At 53.4% G+C, this 17,451-nt stretch overlaps 1 protein-coding gene across 1 annotated transcript in view; it reads right to left on the bottom strand.

Annotated features, from left to right (window-relative positions):
• CNGA3 (cyclic nucleotide gated channel subunit alpha 3) overlaps positions 1-17,451 on the bottom strand; it is a 42,113-nt gene that overhangs the window by 17,574 nt on the left and 7,088 nt on the right. The window contains exons 2-4 of the mRNA XM_089326025.1: positions 13,060-13,197; positions 4,306-4,422; positions 2,361-2,540 (exon numbers count right to left, since the gene is read on the bottom strand). Coding sequence (XP_089182151.1) covers positions 2,361-2,540; positions 4,306-4,422; positions 13,060-13,160 — 398 coding nt within the window. The 5' untranslated portion in view covers positions 13,161-13,197. The remainder of the gene's footprint in view (positions 1-2,360; positions 2,541-4,305; positions 4,423-13,059; positions 13,198-17,451) is intronic.

Genomic DNA, 17,451 nt, shown 5'->3' on the forward strand with positions numbered 1-17,451 from the left:
AGGAGCACACCCACTGCCTGGCCAGCGCAATTCCAGGTTTGCACCTTCAAATACGCAGCGACCCAGGAGATTCACACTCCTGTAGCCAGCGCAGCACCTTTGTAGATGAGAACAGTGAGAGTCAAAGAGCCAAGAATGAATTCCACAAAGAAGTTGTACAGCCCTCATCCCTCCCCACCCCACCCCCACTTGTCCACGGGGATGGATTGCCAATGAAAGGAATAGGATTCTAGAATGTTCTACCGGGTGTTTCGGGAAGATGGGAAGCAAGACTACCTAAGGAGGGAGCCACAGCTGTGTTTCTACCAGGAGAAGGATGGCCCACGAGCCAGGCTGGGAGCAGGGTACTTACTCCTCCTCGGTGTTGTTGCTGGCGTTAATGTTGCTTCTGGCCAGGGGCCAGGCACTGCAGGGAGGCAGAGAGCACAGCACGGGGGTGAGAACTCAGCTGCAGTCCCTCGGGACCATGCGCCCCAGGGACTGTCCCAGCACCTCTATCCCCCTCCCCCTCCCGGGCCTTCCTGCCCACATCTTGAAGAGCCCAGGGCGTTGTGCTTGTTGGACAGGATCTGTGCCTGCGACAACCTCGCTCTGGCGAAAGCCTTGGGGGCAGAGAGAAGTGGAACCCTTGGCCAAACGGGGGCCCTGAATGAAGGAGCACCAGCAGTGTGGATCCCTTCGCAAGTTCCGGGTGCTCTCCAGGCGCAGCGTGCACTCCCAGGGCTCAGCCACCCGCGCGAGCTTTCTTCACGGTGGTTTAAGACGGTCGGAAGGCCAGTTAGCCTCCGAGAGCTGCCCGTCCCTGGTCACTGCACATCACTCATGGGAGCCCTCGGGGACGGGAGCCAGCAGCCAGCGACAGCTCAGCCTGACTTTCTTCCTTCTACTGGATGCCCAGTCTAACACCTTTGGGCTGCTCCGCCGCCGCCACCAGGGACTCCCTCCCCCTCTACAATGCGGCTGGGACTACTTGTTTCAGGATTGGTTCTGCTCTTCTGAAAATCCCCCAAGAAATTGCAACCCATGTGAGCAGGAAATGGGGAAAAGCCAGCTCCCCGGGGTGCAGTGGTCTGTGTTTACTCACTTCTGTGCCCCTAACCTGCAAGCCAGACCCTCACCGGGGAGCTAAGACCTGCTTCTGCATCCACTTTGCTTAGCAGCTGGGATGTTTGTGTCCAAACATTCAAACCCTCTTCCCCCAGGAAGCCTCCCTGATTGATCAGCTGCCATCTTGCACCATCACATTCATTTCTTTGCCCCGAACCTTCCTGGAGTGAGCAGGTGCCTGTCCTGGAGGTGGTCCTCGCTCACCCCTCTGCTCACCTGGCCACAGTGGGAAATGCACAGAGTCTAACATTCATCTCCATTAGTCCAAGGTTGTAAGAAGATAACTCGATCAGTGTAGCTAAGGAATCTTTGCCCAGGAAGTGAACTAGTCTAGATGGCTGGCTTTTTCCCCTCTCTTCATCCCCCTCCTTGTCCTCCACTTTGTCTCCCTCCTTGCACCCCTCCCCCTTCCATCTCCTCTCCCTTATGTCTGTGGGGCCGTCTATGTTTGTCTCAGAGGCAAACAGCACCCAAGTGTTGCGATTATGGAGCTTGCTCAGGGATGCCCAGCTCCTTGGGGACAGTGGGTTCTGCCCATGGTAGCCCAATGGCCTCTCCACTGACTACCTCCTGGGTAGTCAAGCAAGAGGGGAGGCGGCATGTGCGTGTTGTGGGGGAGGGGAGAGCTCGTCCATCAGGGAGGTCTATCTCCCACTCGGGGGGTGGGCACGTGAGAAGATGGCAGGGGCTCCTGTCTTGCAGACCTCCTACCAGGCAGCCAGCACTCCCCCCACCCATTCTCACTCGACCCCAACCTGTTGCCCCGCTCTCCTGATGGTTCTTACTCTGATCTGGGTTGTGGAGGGAGCCCCTTAAAATCTAACCAACTTGAGAAAACCTTCTTTCCAGAAAAATCCACATGCACATTAACTTGTGGGTGCCACTTAGGTACCCCTCTGAGGCTCCTGGTACAAAACACTCCCCCTGCCTCTGAGCAAGATGGGTTGTGGTGCGATCCAGGATGAGGGAGGAGAGAGGCTGGAGAGAGGCCAACGTTTCCAGGTGGAGGATCCTGATGGGACTCCTTGTAAAATGGGCTCAGGGGCCAAAGGAGGCTGGGAACTCAAGTCCAAAGGCGTCCTCTCCCGCAGGGCTCCTTGAACCGGGGCATTGGCCATCAGATCAGGCCGTGTTCCCCTGGAGCCACTTACAGGGAGCACGCCCTGGGGACATGCCAGGTGGACGAAGCAGAAGCAGCTGTTTCCTGCCTGCCCAGCTGGCGCAGGCGGCCCTTGCTCCTGTTGGATTCCTACCTTCTCCCTCTGTCTGGTGGCTCCTGGCTGCCCACACTTGACTGGGTGTTGCTTTCTCGGCTGGCCACCTCTTTGAGCTCAGCTTCATGGAAACGTTCCAGAAAAGAGTCTGGTGCCTGGTCCTCGGGGTGGAAGTGCCTGGCAGCCCAGGTGCGCAGCGAGAGGATGAGGTGCGGCCAGCTGGAAGGGTAACCAGGACAGGTGGTGAGCGAGCAAGACCAGGACAGAGGACAGCGCGGGGCACAGAGATGACCAGCAAGGTGTGGATCTAGGGGCATCTCCACTGTGTGTGTGGGGGGGGAGGGCTCTCTATGCCTTTCTCCCTGGACACCTGCAGAGTGGGCGGAGCTTCTTCCTCCAGAGATGCTCACTTTATAAGGGTTTTGTCCTTTGCTTCAAAAGGGGCATTAGCAAGCTTCCCTGCTCCCCTCCTCTCTCTCTGGTTATGACTGCTAAGCAGAGGAACAGCAAAACAACAGACTTTCCAAATGACTTTTCAGAGCCAGCATCCAGGTACAGCACCCCCCACCCCCGCGGGCCCCAATCTGAGGAATGTTTCCCCTTAACAAGTCCTCTGCAGCTTGTCCCCACTCCTCGCCTGGAGCTGGATCCCCCCGGAGGGCGCATGGCCATGGGCTGCTGTCCCAGGCCCCAGAGCTCATCTTAACTGTCCCACCGCCTCCCGTCTCCCTGCTGGGGGAGATGGGAAGATGGGCACAGGTGTTTCGACACTTCCCATTTCTGTCATGGGGGGTCCACAGTTACCCCCGACCCCGCATTGACAAGATGTCCCCAATAAAGTCCCTTCTGGGAAACCTGGACCTAAGCCACGCATTGGTCATGCACTTTAACCCTAGTCCCACTCTTGTGTGTCCTAACTCTAAGGAAATAGACAGAAGCAAGAAAACATTGTGCACACACAGTGGCAGAGAACTCTGCTATAGGTGGATTTTGAGGTGCTGGTCTGACCCCGCCCCGCCTCTGTCAGAACACACCCCCCACCCACTCCCTCTGCACAGGGGGTAAGAACCAAAGCTGCATGCACACTGCTCCCCAGCCCCTGCCACAGGACTGCAGGAACACAACCCACCCACAGGCGGTCACTCGCACCTCTGCACTGGGAGCTACTCCCAGGTGCACCCGGCGCTTCAGCCCCGTGTCAGCAAGGGAGGCCATTCCCAGCCCTGCACCTGCTGCTCTGTGAGGCAAGAAAGCCAGAAAGAGACGGGCAGAGAAGCGCACAGGAATATCCACGGAGAGGGAGAAGGCAGCTGCCACCTGGGGGGCCCCAGGGCCCCGGCTCTCTGGTTTCCTGGCCAGAGCCTCACCTGCTCTGGGGCTTGCTCGCCCCAGCCCCGGCCAGCCCAGGCCTTTCTGTTTGAGTTGCTCTGAAGCCATTTTCTTTCATGCAACCAAAGGATCTTCACATAGCCTTACATCAGGAAAACGCAAACACTGGGAAACACTTAAAGGTGAAACTCTGACATTGGGATATTTGGCTTCCTCAGGGTGGTGCAAGTACCAATGCCCGAGGAGGGCTGTCCTCAGAGGCCCCCAGAGCCGTGCACCTTGACAAGCTGGTGAGTTTTGTAAGGACGCGGGCCCTAGCGCTTAGCCCTGCACCCGTGAGAGCCTGTCTCCAGCCACTGGTCTCCCTGCCCTCTCTGGTTGGCCTTTTTCCCCCTGCATCCTTCCAGAATTAAGCAAAGCTTTCAGCATCACTCTTTGGTTAAAGCGTCTTGAGACAAAGGTAGTGTTTCTTAGGCTTTCCTGCACTCAGAACACCCGACCCAAGAGCAAGGCAGTGACTCACTGGTAGACTTCAGGCTGCTCAAGTCCGGCCCCTTCTCCTCCAGGGCTGCACCCCACCCCCACCCCGCAACTTCACCGTCTTTCTTCCTCGGTCTCCAACATCCCACAGTGGAGGCCGAGAGCGGTCAGGTACCTGGCAGGCCCCGGGGTGGCGAAGGAGCTGCTCCTGGCTGCAGCCGGTCCTCCGGTCTCCATGGCGGTGCTGCGCCGTGCTGCTGCCGCCGAGGTCTCTTCGCGCGGCAAGAGGGCCCTGAGCAACCAAACGGCCAGCAAAGTAAATGGATTTCAAGCTCATCAGCCTCTTGGTCACAGTGGGGCCGAGACGGCCGGAGCTCTGTGCTTTGCGAGAAAAGCTGCCACGGACACGGAGCCTCAACCTCAGGGCTCCCCACTTGGATTTGCCGCCTGACCCTGGCTTTTGAGATAAATATGGCCCTTCCTTTGCAGGTGTGGGGAAGCTTTTCTCCACCAAGGGCATCATTAGCGGCCCAAACAACAGGACCCACTTAGAAATGAACCTGCTTTAGAGGTATTGGACGTTCCCTGCCCCCCTGGGTCCTAGCCCATGGACAAGAGCTGGCTGGACACAAGCTGTCTTCCTTGGCCAGCCTTGCTCTAAAGCACGGGTGGGGTGTCTGGCCCGCGGGCTGTATAAGGCACAGGAGATCACTGGGTCCGGCCCTGCCAAGGCAATCGCACGCAGGAGGGGCTCGATATCAACACCATCTACAGCAGGCTCATTTCTCAGTTGATCATTGTGTGTGGCCTGTGATGATTTAAATCTCCATGTGACCCTTGGCAGGAAAATGGTTCTCCAGCCCCGAAGGGTGAGGGAGGAGCCCGATCAGAGCCTGGGGGACCAGGGGCTGTCCCTGTGCCTGACATCTCAAGCCACAGCAGCTACTTCCACCAACTGATACCAGGACAAGGGTTTGGTCCCACCACACGTCCACCTGCTGAGATCCAACCTTCAAGGCCCGATCAAACACCACGTCCTGTGTCACCTGGACACCTTTCCCAGGAACCCGGTGTTAACAGGGCCCCAGAAGACTGTACAGAGTTGGCCTAGGCCTAGGGACACTTAGTTCTAATTAGTGTGTTGATTTCAAATGAAAATCCACTTCCACTCTGCCCCCTTGCCAAGGCCTCACCTCTGTGCTCCACCAGAGGTTAAGGGGCGCTGACCTCACCTGTACAACGGGCAGTGTAAAAAGCCAGAGCCCACAGACGCCAGGGGCCCATCCCAGCCACACGTGCAGAGCCGGGTGTTTGTGGAATTGCCTGGAATAAGACCAGGGATGGCCTTGGGAGCATTTTCCTTCCTTTTAAAACCTCCTCGGGCTGAAGTTTGATCAGCGTTGATTAAAAGCCAGCCTGGCCTTGGCCTCCGGGGATTTGCGCTTCACTCTCTGACTCTCAGGAGCTCAGGCAAGACAAATTAATTCTAGCACATGACCTACTGCAGCCTAATCAGCTTTCCTGCCCAGGCAGGGACAAGGTGGGGCTGCCACAGGAGCTGCAGTACCTCCCTGGGGAGGGACCCAAAGCTGGGGCCCTTGGCTCCTGGCTTCCCCCTTTCAGCATCAGGGAGCTCAGGAGCCCCCTGGGCCTGTCCAGGCCACCCACAAACAGCCCCCCCTCCTACCCCCCCTGCACCCCCCCCCCCCAAACTCCCAGTCCCCGCCTGCAGCAGCTGCCCCTCCTTCCACACAGGAGGGCCACAGGAGGTCTGCTTTTCTTTTCTTTTTTTTCTTTTTCCTGCTGGAACCACACAGTCAGGCAGCTTCATCTTCCACAGCACTTCAAAAAAGCTTGTGGAAAATAGAATTGAAAGCTAAGGGTATTTTCGTGCAAAATATTTTGAAATAAAAAATATGACGGATCTCAAAAAGTTCATGAAAAATGCTTGTTAGGAAAAATCAACTATGCATGGATTTCCAAACATTTTGGCACCAACAGAAACTTCATTCCATTCTCCATGAACTTTGGGGGACACCATCTGGTTCAGTTTTTTTTTGACAGGCAGAGTGGACAGTGAGAGAGAGAGACAGAGAGAAAGGTCTTCCTTTGCCGTTGGTTCACCCTCCAATGGCCGCTGTGGCCAGCGCACCACGCTGATCCGATGGCAGGAGCCAGGTACTTATCCCTTAGCCGGCACACAGGGTTCTAGTCCCGGTTGGGGCGCCAGATTCTGTCCCGGTTGCCCCTCTTCCAGGCCAGCTCTCTGCTGTGGCCCAGGAGTGCAGTGGAGGATGGCCCAAGTGCTTGGGCCCTGCACCCCATGGGAGACCAGGAGGAAGCACCTGGCTCCTGCCATCGGATCAGCGCGGTGTGCCGGCAGCAGCGCACCGGCTGCGCCGGCCATTGGAAGGAGAACCAACGGCAAAGGAAGACCTTTCTCTCTGTCTCTCTCTCTCACTGTCCACTCTGCCTGTCAAAAAAAAAAAAAAAAAAAAAAAGTGAACTAGCAGATGGAAGATCTCTGTCTCTCCTCTCTCTCTAACTCGGCCTTTCAAATAAATACATCTCTTTTTTTTTAAAGGAGGTTCAGAGAGGCCAAGTTACTTCTCCAAGTTTACACAGCCAAGTGGCAAAGCTAAGATTCTAATGTCATTCCCACTTCAAATGCATCCATGAAGCTGCCACCTGTATGGTCGTATGTGGCACAGACTAGGACAGAAGTGAGTAGGACAAGGCTGAGGACTGAGCCCTGTGCATGCCACTAGAGACACTGCTTTGACAGCTGGCTGCACCGTGTGGACCACGTGGCTGAGTCCCGCTCCCTCCACTACGCACATCTCAGCGTCCAGATAGGAGACCCTGTCTGGCTAGGAGACCCTGCACAGCTCAGAAGCTGAGACCTCCCCACCCCGCCCCCACTGCTGCCTAGTCCTCTGTCCTACCGAGGTGGGATGCTCATTCCAAGGTCAGTTAGAGAAGGAGGTGGCCGGGGCAGAGGTGCGTCCATCTCCTGGGGCTTGGATGCAAGTGGCTGGCCTGGGAGTGCTGGACAGGGCTCTGTCACCGTGCATGTGCCTGGAAGCCCCAGGGGCAGTCCCAAGGGCAGAGGTGTTCTGTCCCCAGTGCAACTCCTGGGTGAGCGCCAGGCACCATGCAGTGGGCCTCCACGTCTGCCTTGTCTGGCTTCCATTAACTGGCACATCCTGAGAACGGATCTATTTCTGTCCGAAGCAAAGGAATCAGTACCTGTGACATCAGAGCTGGTAGGCCAGCGAGGAGGGCTAAACCCGCTCAGATTCTGAAACAGGCCTGAGGCTGGCAGGGACCAGACGGGTGACACCCAGAGTGGGGAGCCCAGAGGCCCAGGTTCAACCGCCTGCTCCAGCACCTCTCCTCTGGGGACCCTGTGGGCTAACCCCTCTCCGATCTTCATAAAGGAAACAAAGGAAAAACTTGCTGGTTTCATGTCCATGGAAGTCTTGTTCAAATACTCGAGCCCAGAAAGGCACAAAGCCCTTCTCTGACACAAGCCGAGGGACCCCAGGGTGCCTTTTCTTCTCCGTGCCTGGCCCTACTTGTCTCTTAATGCTCGCAATTCTGCCCAATCAAGGGCTCTCTTTTAGCTCCAGAGTCTTTATCCTTGCTTTTTTTTTTTTTTTTAAGATTTTTTTAAAATTTTATTTGAAAGTCAGAGTTACAGAGAGGGAGGGGGAGAGAGTGCTTCCATCGGCTGGAACATGCCCCAAATAGCCGCAATGGCTGGGGCTGGGCTAGCCTGAAGCCAGGAGCTTCTGATGAGTCTCCTACGTGGGTGCAGGGGCCCAAACACTCGAGCTATTTTCCACTGCTTTCCCAGGTGCATTAGCAGGGAACTGAATAGGAAGAGGAGCAGCCGGGACACGAACTGGCGCCCAAATGGGATGCCGGTGTTGCAAGTGGCGGCTTAACCTGCTGTGCCACGACGCAGGCTACCGCTGTCCTTGTTAAATGCCTGGGAGAGACAGTCATGCACCTCTCAACGATGTTTTGGCGAGAACTGTGGCCCGGCCGGCCCAGCGTGCATGATGGAGTCCTGCAGGGTTATAAGGGAGCTGAAGGCGTCCGCCAGTGACACGGCACACTTTACAATGTTCCATCAACGATGAGATCACCGCACGGCCGCACCCTCGTCTTTAAGCCACACACGGCAGAAGTTCACCTCTTCGAGCAGACGGAGGGGCGATGGCAGGAGAGGACAGACCCTGCCGGCCCGCGGTGGCATCTTGAGCCCTGCAGGACACATTGGTACCGAGGAAAGCCAGCAACTCTGGGCCATCAGTGCCGGGCTGCGGAGCCGGAAGGTCCCAGGGGAATGGGGAGGCAGGGGGACCCCCGGGGCTGGGCCCTGTCCTTCCTGCTGCTGGCTGAGGGGCTGGGGGCTTTGTCCAGGCCAGGGAGCCCTCCCACTAGCAGGCCTCGAGGACACCTGGGAAGGCAGCGGCCCCTGGAGCTGGGGCAGAGCAAGAACAAAGGCAGATGGAGTGGCTCTTTGGAAAGAAAGGGTTTCACCGCGCTGTGCTCAACTTCCAAGTGTATTTGTAAAGCAGATGCCCTCTGTCCTCTGTCACAGGCAAGGGCGGCCACCCCCCTGAGAACTGGACCTGGTAATTAACTGTGTGCTCGGTGGAGCCTCTGGCGTCTTCCTCCAGTGAGTTTTTATTTTATTTTTTTCATTTTCTCAAGCCCCGAGGAACTGGAATGGTGGGAATCCACGGTGGCCGGGGACCGGGAAGTGAAGCCAGTGCATTCTGCGTCTTGGGCCTGGGGAGGTGGACCCAGGATGGTTTTCTTTGGCGATAATTGCTTTGGGCTCCACGTAGGGAGCCACAGGGAGGAAGGCCTCTCTCTTATTGGACAAAAACCCCCGTGCCCAAAGCTCACTCAGCACAGCTACAGCAGGAGATTGAGCTGGGATTTGGGGTGCCCTCAGCCCGAGCTGCAATTCTCCATGGCACATTCTTCCATCTTATTCTCTTGAATTATCCTCAAAAATATGCCAGACAGCTCATACATAATCGAGTCAACTGAGCAGATCTAAGTAGAAAAGCAAAACTCGAGACATCGTTCTTTCTGGAATTTTCAGGATGTGAAATGGCTTTCATTCTAAGGAGGCACTTTCAACTTTCCTTAGTATTATCTCCACCAGGAAAATAATTCCAGGGATTTAAGGAAGAGGAAACAGGAAATGGGGCTTCCGGATTCAGTGAGAGACCTGGGGGCAGGACTGTCTCAGGGCGTGGCAGTGTGGCAGCTCCTTCCTCCTGGGGCATCCAGCAAACGGGGACACTGGTGCACAGGGTCCAATGCAGGCTTCTTAGTTTCATGAGTGACAAAGAGGGATGAGTATATCTCTACACACATTCTCAATTAAAGGACTGGAAACACAAGGCAAGGGTGTGTGGGGTCTTTAAGGCCCTCTTAAACAATCTTTTTGCTTATTTGAGAGCATGACAACTTCCATGCACTAGTTCACTTCCTAAGTACCCACAACACCAGGGGTGGGTCCAGGCTGGAGCCAAGAGCTGGGAACCCAATCCAAGTCTACCAAGAGAAGGCAAGGACCCAAGGACCTGAGCCATCATCTGCTGCCTCCCAGCGTGTGCATTGGCAAGACGTTGCAATGGGAGCAGAGCTAGGACCCAAACTCAGGCATTGTGATATGGGATGCTGGCATCCCGTGTGGTATCTTTTTTCCTTTATATTTATTTATTTATTTATTTATTTGAAAGTCAGAGGGACAGAGAGAGAGAGAGAGAGAGAGAGAGAGATCTTCTGTCTGCTGATTCACTCCCCAAATGGCCATAATGGCAAGGCCAAAACCAGGAATCTGGAACACCATCCGGATCTCCCACGTGGTTGGCAGGGGCCCAAACACTTTGGCCATCTTCTGCTGCTTTCCCAGGCCATTGACACGGGGCTCAGCAGGAAATGGAGCCGCTGGGTCTAGAACCTATGCCCACATGGGATGCCAGCATTCCAGGTGGCAGCTTCACCCCCTATACCGAAACGCCAGCCCCGATGTGGTATCTTAACTAGTAGGTCAAACACCCATCCCCAAAAATGTGTAATTTGTCCAAATACCATTTCCCCCCTAAAGCAGTGATTTTAAACTTTAAAATGTTGATGTTGTTCAAGTCAGTCTTACATGGAGACCTCACCTGTGACTAGACAGATGCTAGGCAAGCAGAGGAGGGGCCTGGAGCCCAGCCTCCCTCCTGAGGCTGCTCCACGCCCGTCCTGAACACCGTTGGTGCTTCTTGGTGACTGTAAGGAACATTCTGGCAACTTCCATCTGTGAACCCACTCATGCCTCATAAGATAAAACCCCTGCTCTCCCGTAGGAAGCGTTCTTTCTCTCCTTTTGAAGTCTGCATTGTTTCCATAGGCTTCTGTGTTCCTCTGTGTGTGAGCTTGCACCATGCCAGTGATAAGCCTGGGCTCGTGGCCAGGCTGAGAAGGCACAGCTGGGACACAAGCAGGAATGCCAGCTCCAGATGCCCGCTCAGCTGGACTCTCCAAGATCAAAGAGGGAGAGGAGAGCTGGGGAAGGCCCACAGGAAGGACTGTTTCCAAGGCCAAGAGTGAGGGTTGATCAAGCACTTGCCTACCCAGCAGGAACCAGGCCAAGAGCTTTGTCTAATCACCATCTGGTTTAACCTCTCCACAACCCTAGGAGGTCATTACTAGATGGTCCCATTTTGCAGACAAGGAAACTGAGGCTTGGAGAGGCTGAGTAACTTCTCACAGTTGGTCAGTGGCAGAGGCAGTGTTCAAACTAAACCGATCTGACCCCAGACTTGCGCTTTTAATCTTCACGTTGGTCATGGAAAAGAGGGTAGAAGGGTGAGGACAAGACATTTTGTCAGCCCTGAAGATGGAAAATAGCATTGTCCAAGGGCATCAGTTCAGAGCCCCTGACCTTGTAGCTGACCCTGAGCATGCATGTGGCCATCGTCAGCCTGCAGCACAGCGCTGAGCCCCTAGTGAGGCTGGCAGAGGCCCAAGGCTAGGGGTCTGCGTGGCTTAGTGGGTTGCAATTCATTTTGCAAAGGGCCATCTTATCTTCCCAGACACCTCAGGAACACTCTTGAGCAGTTCAGGTTAACTTGTAGGTCACTGGCTAAGGCAGAGCCAGGACAAGCCATCTTTAGGAGGAAATATTTGAGTAGAATGTGATTTTCTGATGCCTCTACAGTCATTACCAAACTCTCGGGGGGCTGGGGAGGGGAGTGCATTGTGGTGTAGTGAGTAAAGCTGCCACCTGCAATACCAGCATCCCACATCTTCTGGATGCCCCACTTCTGATCCAGCTCCCTGCTAAGATGCCTGGGAAAGCAGCAGAAGATGTCCCAAGGGCTTGGGCCCCTGCACCCATGTGGGAGACTCTGAGGAAGCTCCTGGCTCCCGCTTTGGCCTGGCCCAGCCCTAGCTGTTGCTGCCATCTGGGGAGTGAACCAGGGATTGGAAGATTTCTCTCTCTCTCTCTCTCTCTCTTTCTCTCTCTCTCTGTCACTCTACCTTTCAAATAAATAAATAATAAATCTTAAAAAATAAAACCTTTCTGGGACCCTAGCACTAAGTTAAAGTGGAGCATCTACTGCTCCTTTGAATTTCAGAAAGTGAGGTTTAAGGCTGCACACATTTGGAACAAAAGGAACACACTCTCTTTGGAAATTGTTGCCATCACTTATTAGCCCAGTGTGCTGAGGAGCTGAGTCCAAGCACTAAGGGAGAGGAGAAAAAAACTGTGCAACTGAGAAAGGAAACGATGTACAGCAACAAATGCAAAGAAATGATGGCAGAAGGGCTGACGGTTCTCATTGTGCTTTTGAACCATCAGATAATACGCATTGAAGTTTCATAGGAGGAAGAAGTTTTCCATCCTATGTAAGTAGGATGAAAATAACATAAATATTGGAAAAAAAAAGTTTGTTGGGCTCCAAACCAATCATTTCATTAACAACCTAAGAAACAACAAAATCTAAGTCCAGATAGGTCTCTCCCGTGTGCCCACTGTTAGACCAGGAACTTGGGAGAGAATGATGTTCTACTTTTTTTTTTTTGACAAGCAGAGTTAGACAGTGAGAGAGAGAAAGGTCTTCCCTCGTTGATTCACCCCCCAAATGGCCAGGAGCCAGGTGGCCAGGTGCTTTCTCCTGGTCTCCCAGGCGGGTACAGAGCCCAAGCACTTGGGCCATCCTCCACTGCCTTCCTGGGCCACAGCAGAGAGCTGGCCTGGAAGAGGGGCAACTGGGACAGAATCCGGTGCCCCGACCAGGACTAGAACCCGGGGTGCTGGGCTGCAGGTGGAGGATTAGCCAAGTGAGCCGTGGCGCCAGCCTGTTTTGCTTTTCAAGTGAAGAAACTAAGACATGGGGGTTGAGTCTTCCCAGGTCTAGGAGGAAGTTAGGAACATGGCTAGAAGCAGGTCAAGGTCCCAGGCTGTAGATGGCCGCCTGTGTTGGGATATCACGGATGGGGCCGGTGGCCTGGCTGGTGCGCACAGGTCTGTGACCAGGGCCTGCCCTTGACCTTCCGTGGAAGTGAGGGCCAAGCATCTGATAGACCCTGCGTGCTTCACACCTGGGACCAGTGAGAGTCCTATTTTGAAGATGTTTCTACACTCGAATTTCATCTCCTGCATCTGCAGCTTTGTTTTGCTACCTTCTAGAAGTTTCATAACTCTTTGAGCCTAATTTTCTATTTCACTCTAAACTAGGAAAAACAACAGTTTCACCGGGGTTGTGAGGATTAAGGGAGGTGAAAAATGAAGTTAGTTTGGCTGTGCACGCCATAGTAGTAGCCCACACTCAGGCGTTCGCTCCCCCGAGTGGAGATCCACTACGGAGACCTCCTGTGCCAGACCTAGCGTGCAGAGCCCACTCACCTGCCAAGGCCGTTCTCAACGCGATCGAGATCCCTGCCCTTGGTGGTCACTGTCAGGTGGCTCAGCGAAGGGTGGGAGTGGTGGGTGCTGACCTTGGCCATCTCCTCGTCTTGTCACCTGCAGCCCCCACGATGGGTGCTGGAATGCAAACACAAAGCAGACGTGTCATCAGGACGGGGCAGTAACTGCAAACCCAGCACCCCGTGGACCAAAGCTTCTGCACGTGGCCTCTGGGCGAGCTCTGCACACATGCCCTCCTCCAGTTTCTCTCATAGTTCCTGCCACGCTGCATTTTCGCTGGGGGTCTCTGGGCTCTACTTTCCAGCCAAACAAGGTGTTTTACTCTGTGTTGTTTTTTTTTTTAATTTATTTAGGAGTTATCTATAGAGAAGGACACACACACAGAGACATTCATACAGAGATCCTCTACCTACTGCTTTACTCCTCAAAAGGCCACAGGGGGCCAGGGATGGGACAGTCTGAAGCCAGGAACCAGGAGTTCCATCTGAGTCTCCCATATGGGTGGCAGGGGCCCAAACACTCAGTCCATTGTCCTCTGCTTTCCCAGGTGCATTAGCAGGAGCTGGACCGAAAGTGGAGCTGCTGGGACTCGTATGGGATGCCAGTGATGCAGGTGGCAGCTCAAGCCGCTGGGTCACACCACCGGTTCCTTCTTACTCCTTTTTAATATGCTGCCTGCCAAAGAACTGCTCCGAGTTAAGTGTTGAGGGAACAAGTGAATGAATGATCAGGTTGATATCTTATGTAAGAAAGCCAGAATCCTATATGGGCACTGGTTTGAGCCCCAGCTGCTTCACTTTCATTCCAATTCTCTGCTAATGCGCCTGAGAAAGCAGCAGAAGGTGGCCCAAGTGCTTGGGTCCTTGTCATCCATGTGGGAGACCTGGATGGAGTCCCTGGCCCATAGCTTTGGCCTGGCCCAGCACCAGTTATTGCAGCCATTTGGGAAATGAACCAGCGGATGGAAGACCGCTCTTTCTCTTTATCTCTCAGCCTCTGCCTCTCTTAACTTTGCCTTTCAAATAAATAAATACATCTTAAAAACAACAACAACAACAACAACAAAAAACTTACGGTCCAATGGGGTACAGAGCTAGTCTTCAAGAAGCTTGGGGATTTGGCGGAAAAACTATCATTTTACTTTTGTATTCTTTTCCAGGAAAATTGCACCAAACAAAGGACATTGCCTTCAGCCTGTGCCCTGTCTCCCAGCCTTAGCTGCATTCCCGGCCTTGAGTACAAACCCTGGTCCAATGCCACTGTGCGGAGGCAGCATTCAGCCCCCTCACAGACCTGCCTCCTCTGGAGGCCCACCAGGTGCATGCCAGGGGAGATGTGCTGTGACACTGGCTCACCCCTCCCCCCAACAGAGGTCTCTCTCTCTTCCCCTTTCATAAATGAAGCGACTGAATGGGCAAGTCATAGCTGCCCAGGAGAGCTGTCCCACTCCATGGGGCCCTGGGAACATGCCCGCCCAGAAACCTGTCCATACTCTACTAAGCTCTGGAGGCCCAGGACCCTCCAGACTCTCTATCTGGAGGCTCTGAGTGGATTCTAGCATCTGCCTGGGCCTCTTTCCAGTGGTCTTCCCGAGAGCAGCCCTGGTGTGCACTCCCCTAGGCCAAGGGTGGTGTCCAGATGCATGTACGTGACGTCTCTGTGACCCAGGGCTGAGAAGAGAGGGGCTGCTCATGACCAGGGATCAGATCTTCACATGTCGCCACACTCTGAGGCTCAGCTCCAGGGGTCTGCACTCTGGGTTCCAGCCTGACCCTGCTGCTGTTACAGAGGGGCATCTGTCAAGATGGGAGGGTGGGGCGTGTTCGATTTAACATGTGCTGTCCTGGTCCCTGTAGTGGCCATCTCTGGTCCTCTATCTTACCTTCTTCCACCTATCTTTCAGGCAACCAGCCACATACCAGTAGCACCTTGCCTCAACTACGGTGCCCAGTGCTCACCTCCCCTGGGGCTCCCCTAGGTCCTCCAGGGAGCACCTGCTAGCACCACACCAACCAGGGTGACACAAATGCAAGCCTAGAAGTGTTGGAGGGTTAATGATGTTGGGAAAACCCTTGGCTAATAGAAGCAAGAGGCAGAGGGGCATACTCTCTTCTCTCCCTCAGAGAGTTCTGAGAGAGACTTCAACATGTGTCCTGGGAGAACCCCAAGCTGCCCTGAGAGCTGACCACCTGGACCAGGCACGTTTGAATTGGTTCCTCCTTCTTCCCATTGTCTTCTGGCAAGACCCCTTCCCTTCTTCCTTCAAATCACTTCCCAAAGAAGCTGCTTGCCCGAGTGCCCTTGTCCAGGGGTTTGTGGTATATTGTGTGGGGAGAAGGTTTAACTTTGAGATAATTAGACATACAGTGACTAGTTCATGTGCACTCTTGACAGGCCCATCAACGTTGAGGGAGAAACCTGATTTCCATTTTTAATTCTTTATTCTTTGTCCAGGAGAATGATATTGGGATTCCACAGGGGAAAATGTACATCATTAAAGAGAAATGTGATTTTCAGATAACTCATAAGATCCTTTTCCCCCTGATTCCCATAAGTGTCATAAAAATTATCTCTTTTTTTGATTTAGAATTATTAACATCTCTCAGCCAGTTTTTAAAATTTATTTGACAGATAGAGTTAGACAGTGAGAGAGAGAGACAGAAAGGTCTTTCTGTTGGTTCACCCCCCAAATGGCCACCATGGCTGGAGCTGTGCCAATACAAAGCCAGGAGCCAGGTGCTTCTTCCTGGTCTCCCATGAGTCTGCAGGGGCCCAAGCACTTGGGCCACCCTCCACTGCCCTCCTGGGCTAAGCAGAGAGCTGGACTGGAAGAAGAGCAGCCAGGACTAGAACCTGGCGCCCATATGGGATGCCGGCGCTGCAGGTGGAGGATTAACCAAGTGAGCTACGGCACCGGCCTTAAAATTATCTCTTAAAATACATTGAAAATCATGATCCAAATACAGCATACACACACACCCACACACATACGTAGACATATATACACATATATTTTAGATGTTTGCTCATTTGTTTTTATATACTTGAAAGGCAGAACAACTGCAAGAGGTACAGGGACGGAGAGAGGGTGAGAGAGAGAGGTTTACTGGTTCATTGAGCCAGGTCAAAGCCAGAAGTCAGGAACTCTATCTGGGTCTCTGTGATTGGCAGGAGCCCAAGTACGAGATCCATCATCCATTGCCCACCCAGGTTCTGAAGCAGAATAGCTGGTACTCCAACCAAGCTCTCCAGTATGGGACACAGGCACTGCACGGAGCAGTGTAACCTGCTGTACTGTAATGCCTGCCACAAGTCTATATATTTTTATTGGTTAACATATATATATATATATATATATATAGAGAGAGAGAGAGAGAGAGAGAGAGATTTTTTAATCTAGCACTTTGTATGCACTTCCTTTTGTTTCTCTTTGTGGTAGAAATTTGTCCTGTAGAATTTCCTGCAGGATGGATTTTTGCTAATTCCACCTCTGACACATCTCACATATCCTGTATCTGTATCTGGAGGTTTGGCCAACCTTGGGCTCAATTTCTGTTTTTCGGCAAAACCACTTCATCGGATGCGCTGTGTTCATCCCTCGGAAGGCCTGCAGTATTGTATTTCTTTGGATGGTGTTAGCAGCCACTGATGGTCATTAACCAGATGCATCAACTCATCAGAGATCGCAAGTGGGGGGTATTCCATCATTGATTCCTCAATTGGCTGAAATGTCCTTCAAAGAGGAAATTCCACTTGCAAATTTCTTGGTTGATCAGTGGTCCAGTTTTACAGGAAGGGCTGTATAAGCAGTTAATTCTTTCCCTTGATTTACCAGTTTTTAAGTCATGACATTTTAAGAGATTTACCCAACAGCCCTCCTAGCTGTTGTCGCCTCTCCTAGCGCTGAAAAGCTGTCAAAGAACTCAACAAGGAGACCACGAAGACAATCACTGATGCTGAGGCTCTGCTGAAAATGAGCACTGCCGGCCAGTGAGGGCCCCGAGGGGGAGGCACTTCCAAGTCTGTTACTCAGCAACCCTCAGGACCCCTGAGAGTGACGGGGTGCTGACGTGCAGACGAGCAGATGGAGGCTTGCGTCTGCCTGCCTCTGAGGTCCAAGTTGTAGTTTATTTTACTTTGTCACACTCACTGCAGGCGCTGGGAATGCATACACACAGTTTATTTTCAAGAACGGGAAGAAGATGCATTGTGCTAGCTAGCGTGGTGACCTTGGAGTGGAGTCTTTTTTTTTTTTTTTTTTTTTTGACAGGCAGAGTGGACAGTGAGAGAGAGACAGAGAGAGAAAGGTCTTCCTTTGCCGTTGGTTCACCCTCCAATGGCCGCCGCTGCAGCCGGCGCACCGCGCTGATC

The sequence above is a fragment of the Oryctolagus cuniculus genome, chromosome 2, assembly GCF_051225735.1.
Source record: "Oryctolagus cuniculus isolate XC-2025 breed Fujian yellow rabbit chromosome 2, ASM5122573v1, whole genome shotgun sequence".
In the NCBI taxonomy this organism is placed as follows: domain Eukaryota; kingdom Metazoa; phylum Chordata; class Mammalia; order Lagomorpha; family Leporidae; genus Oryctolagus; species Oryctolagus cuniculus.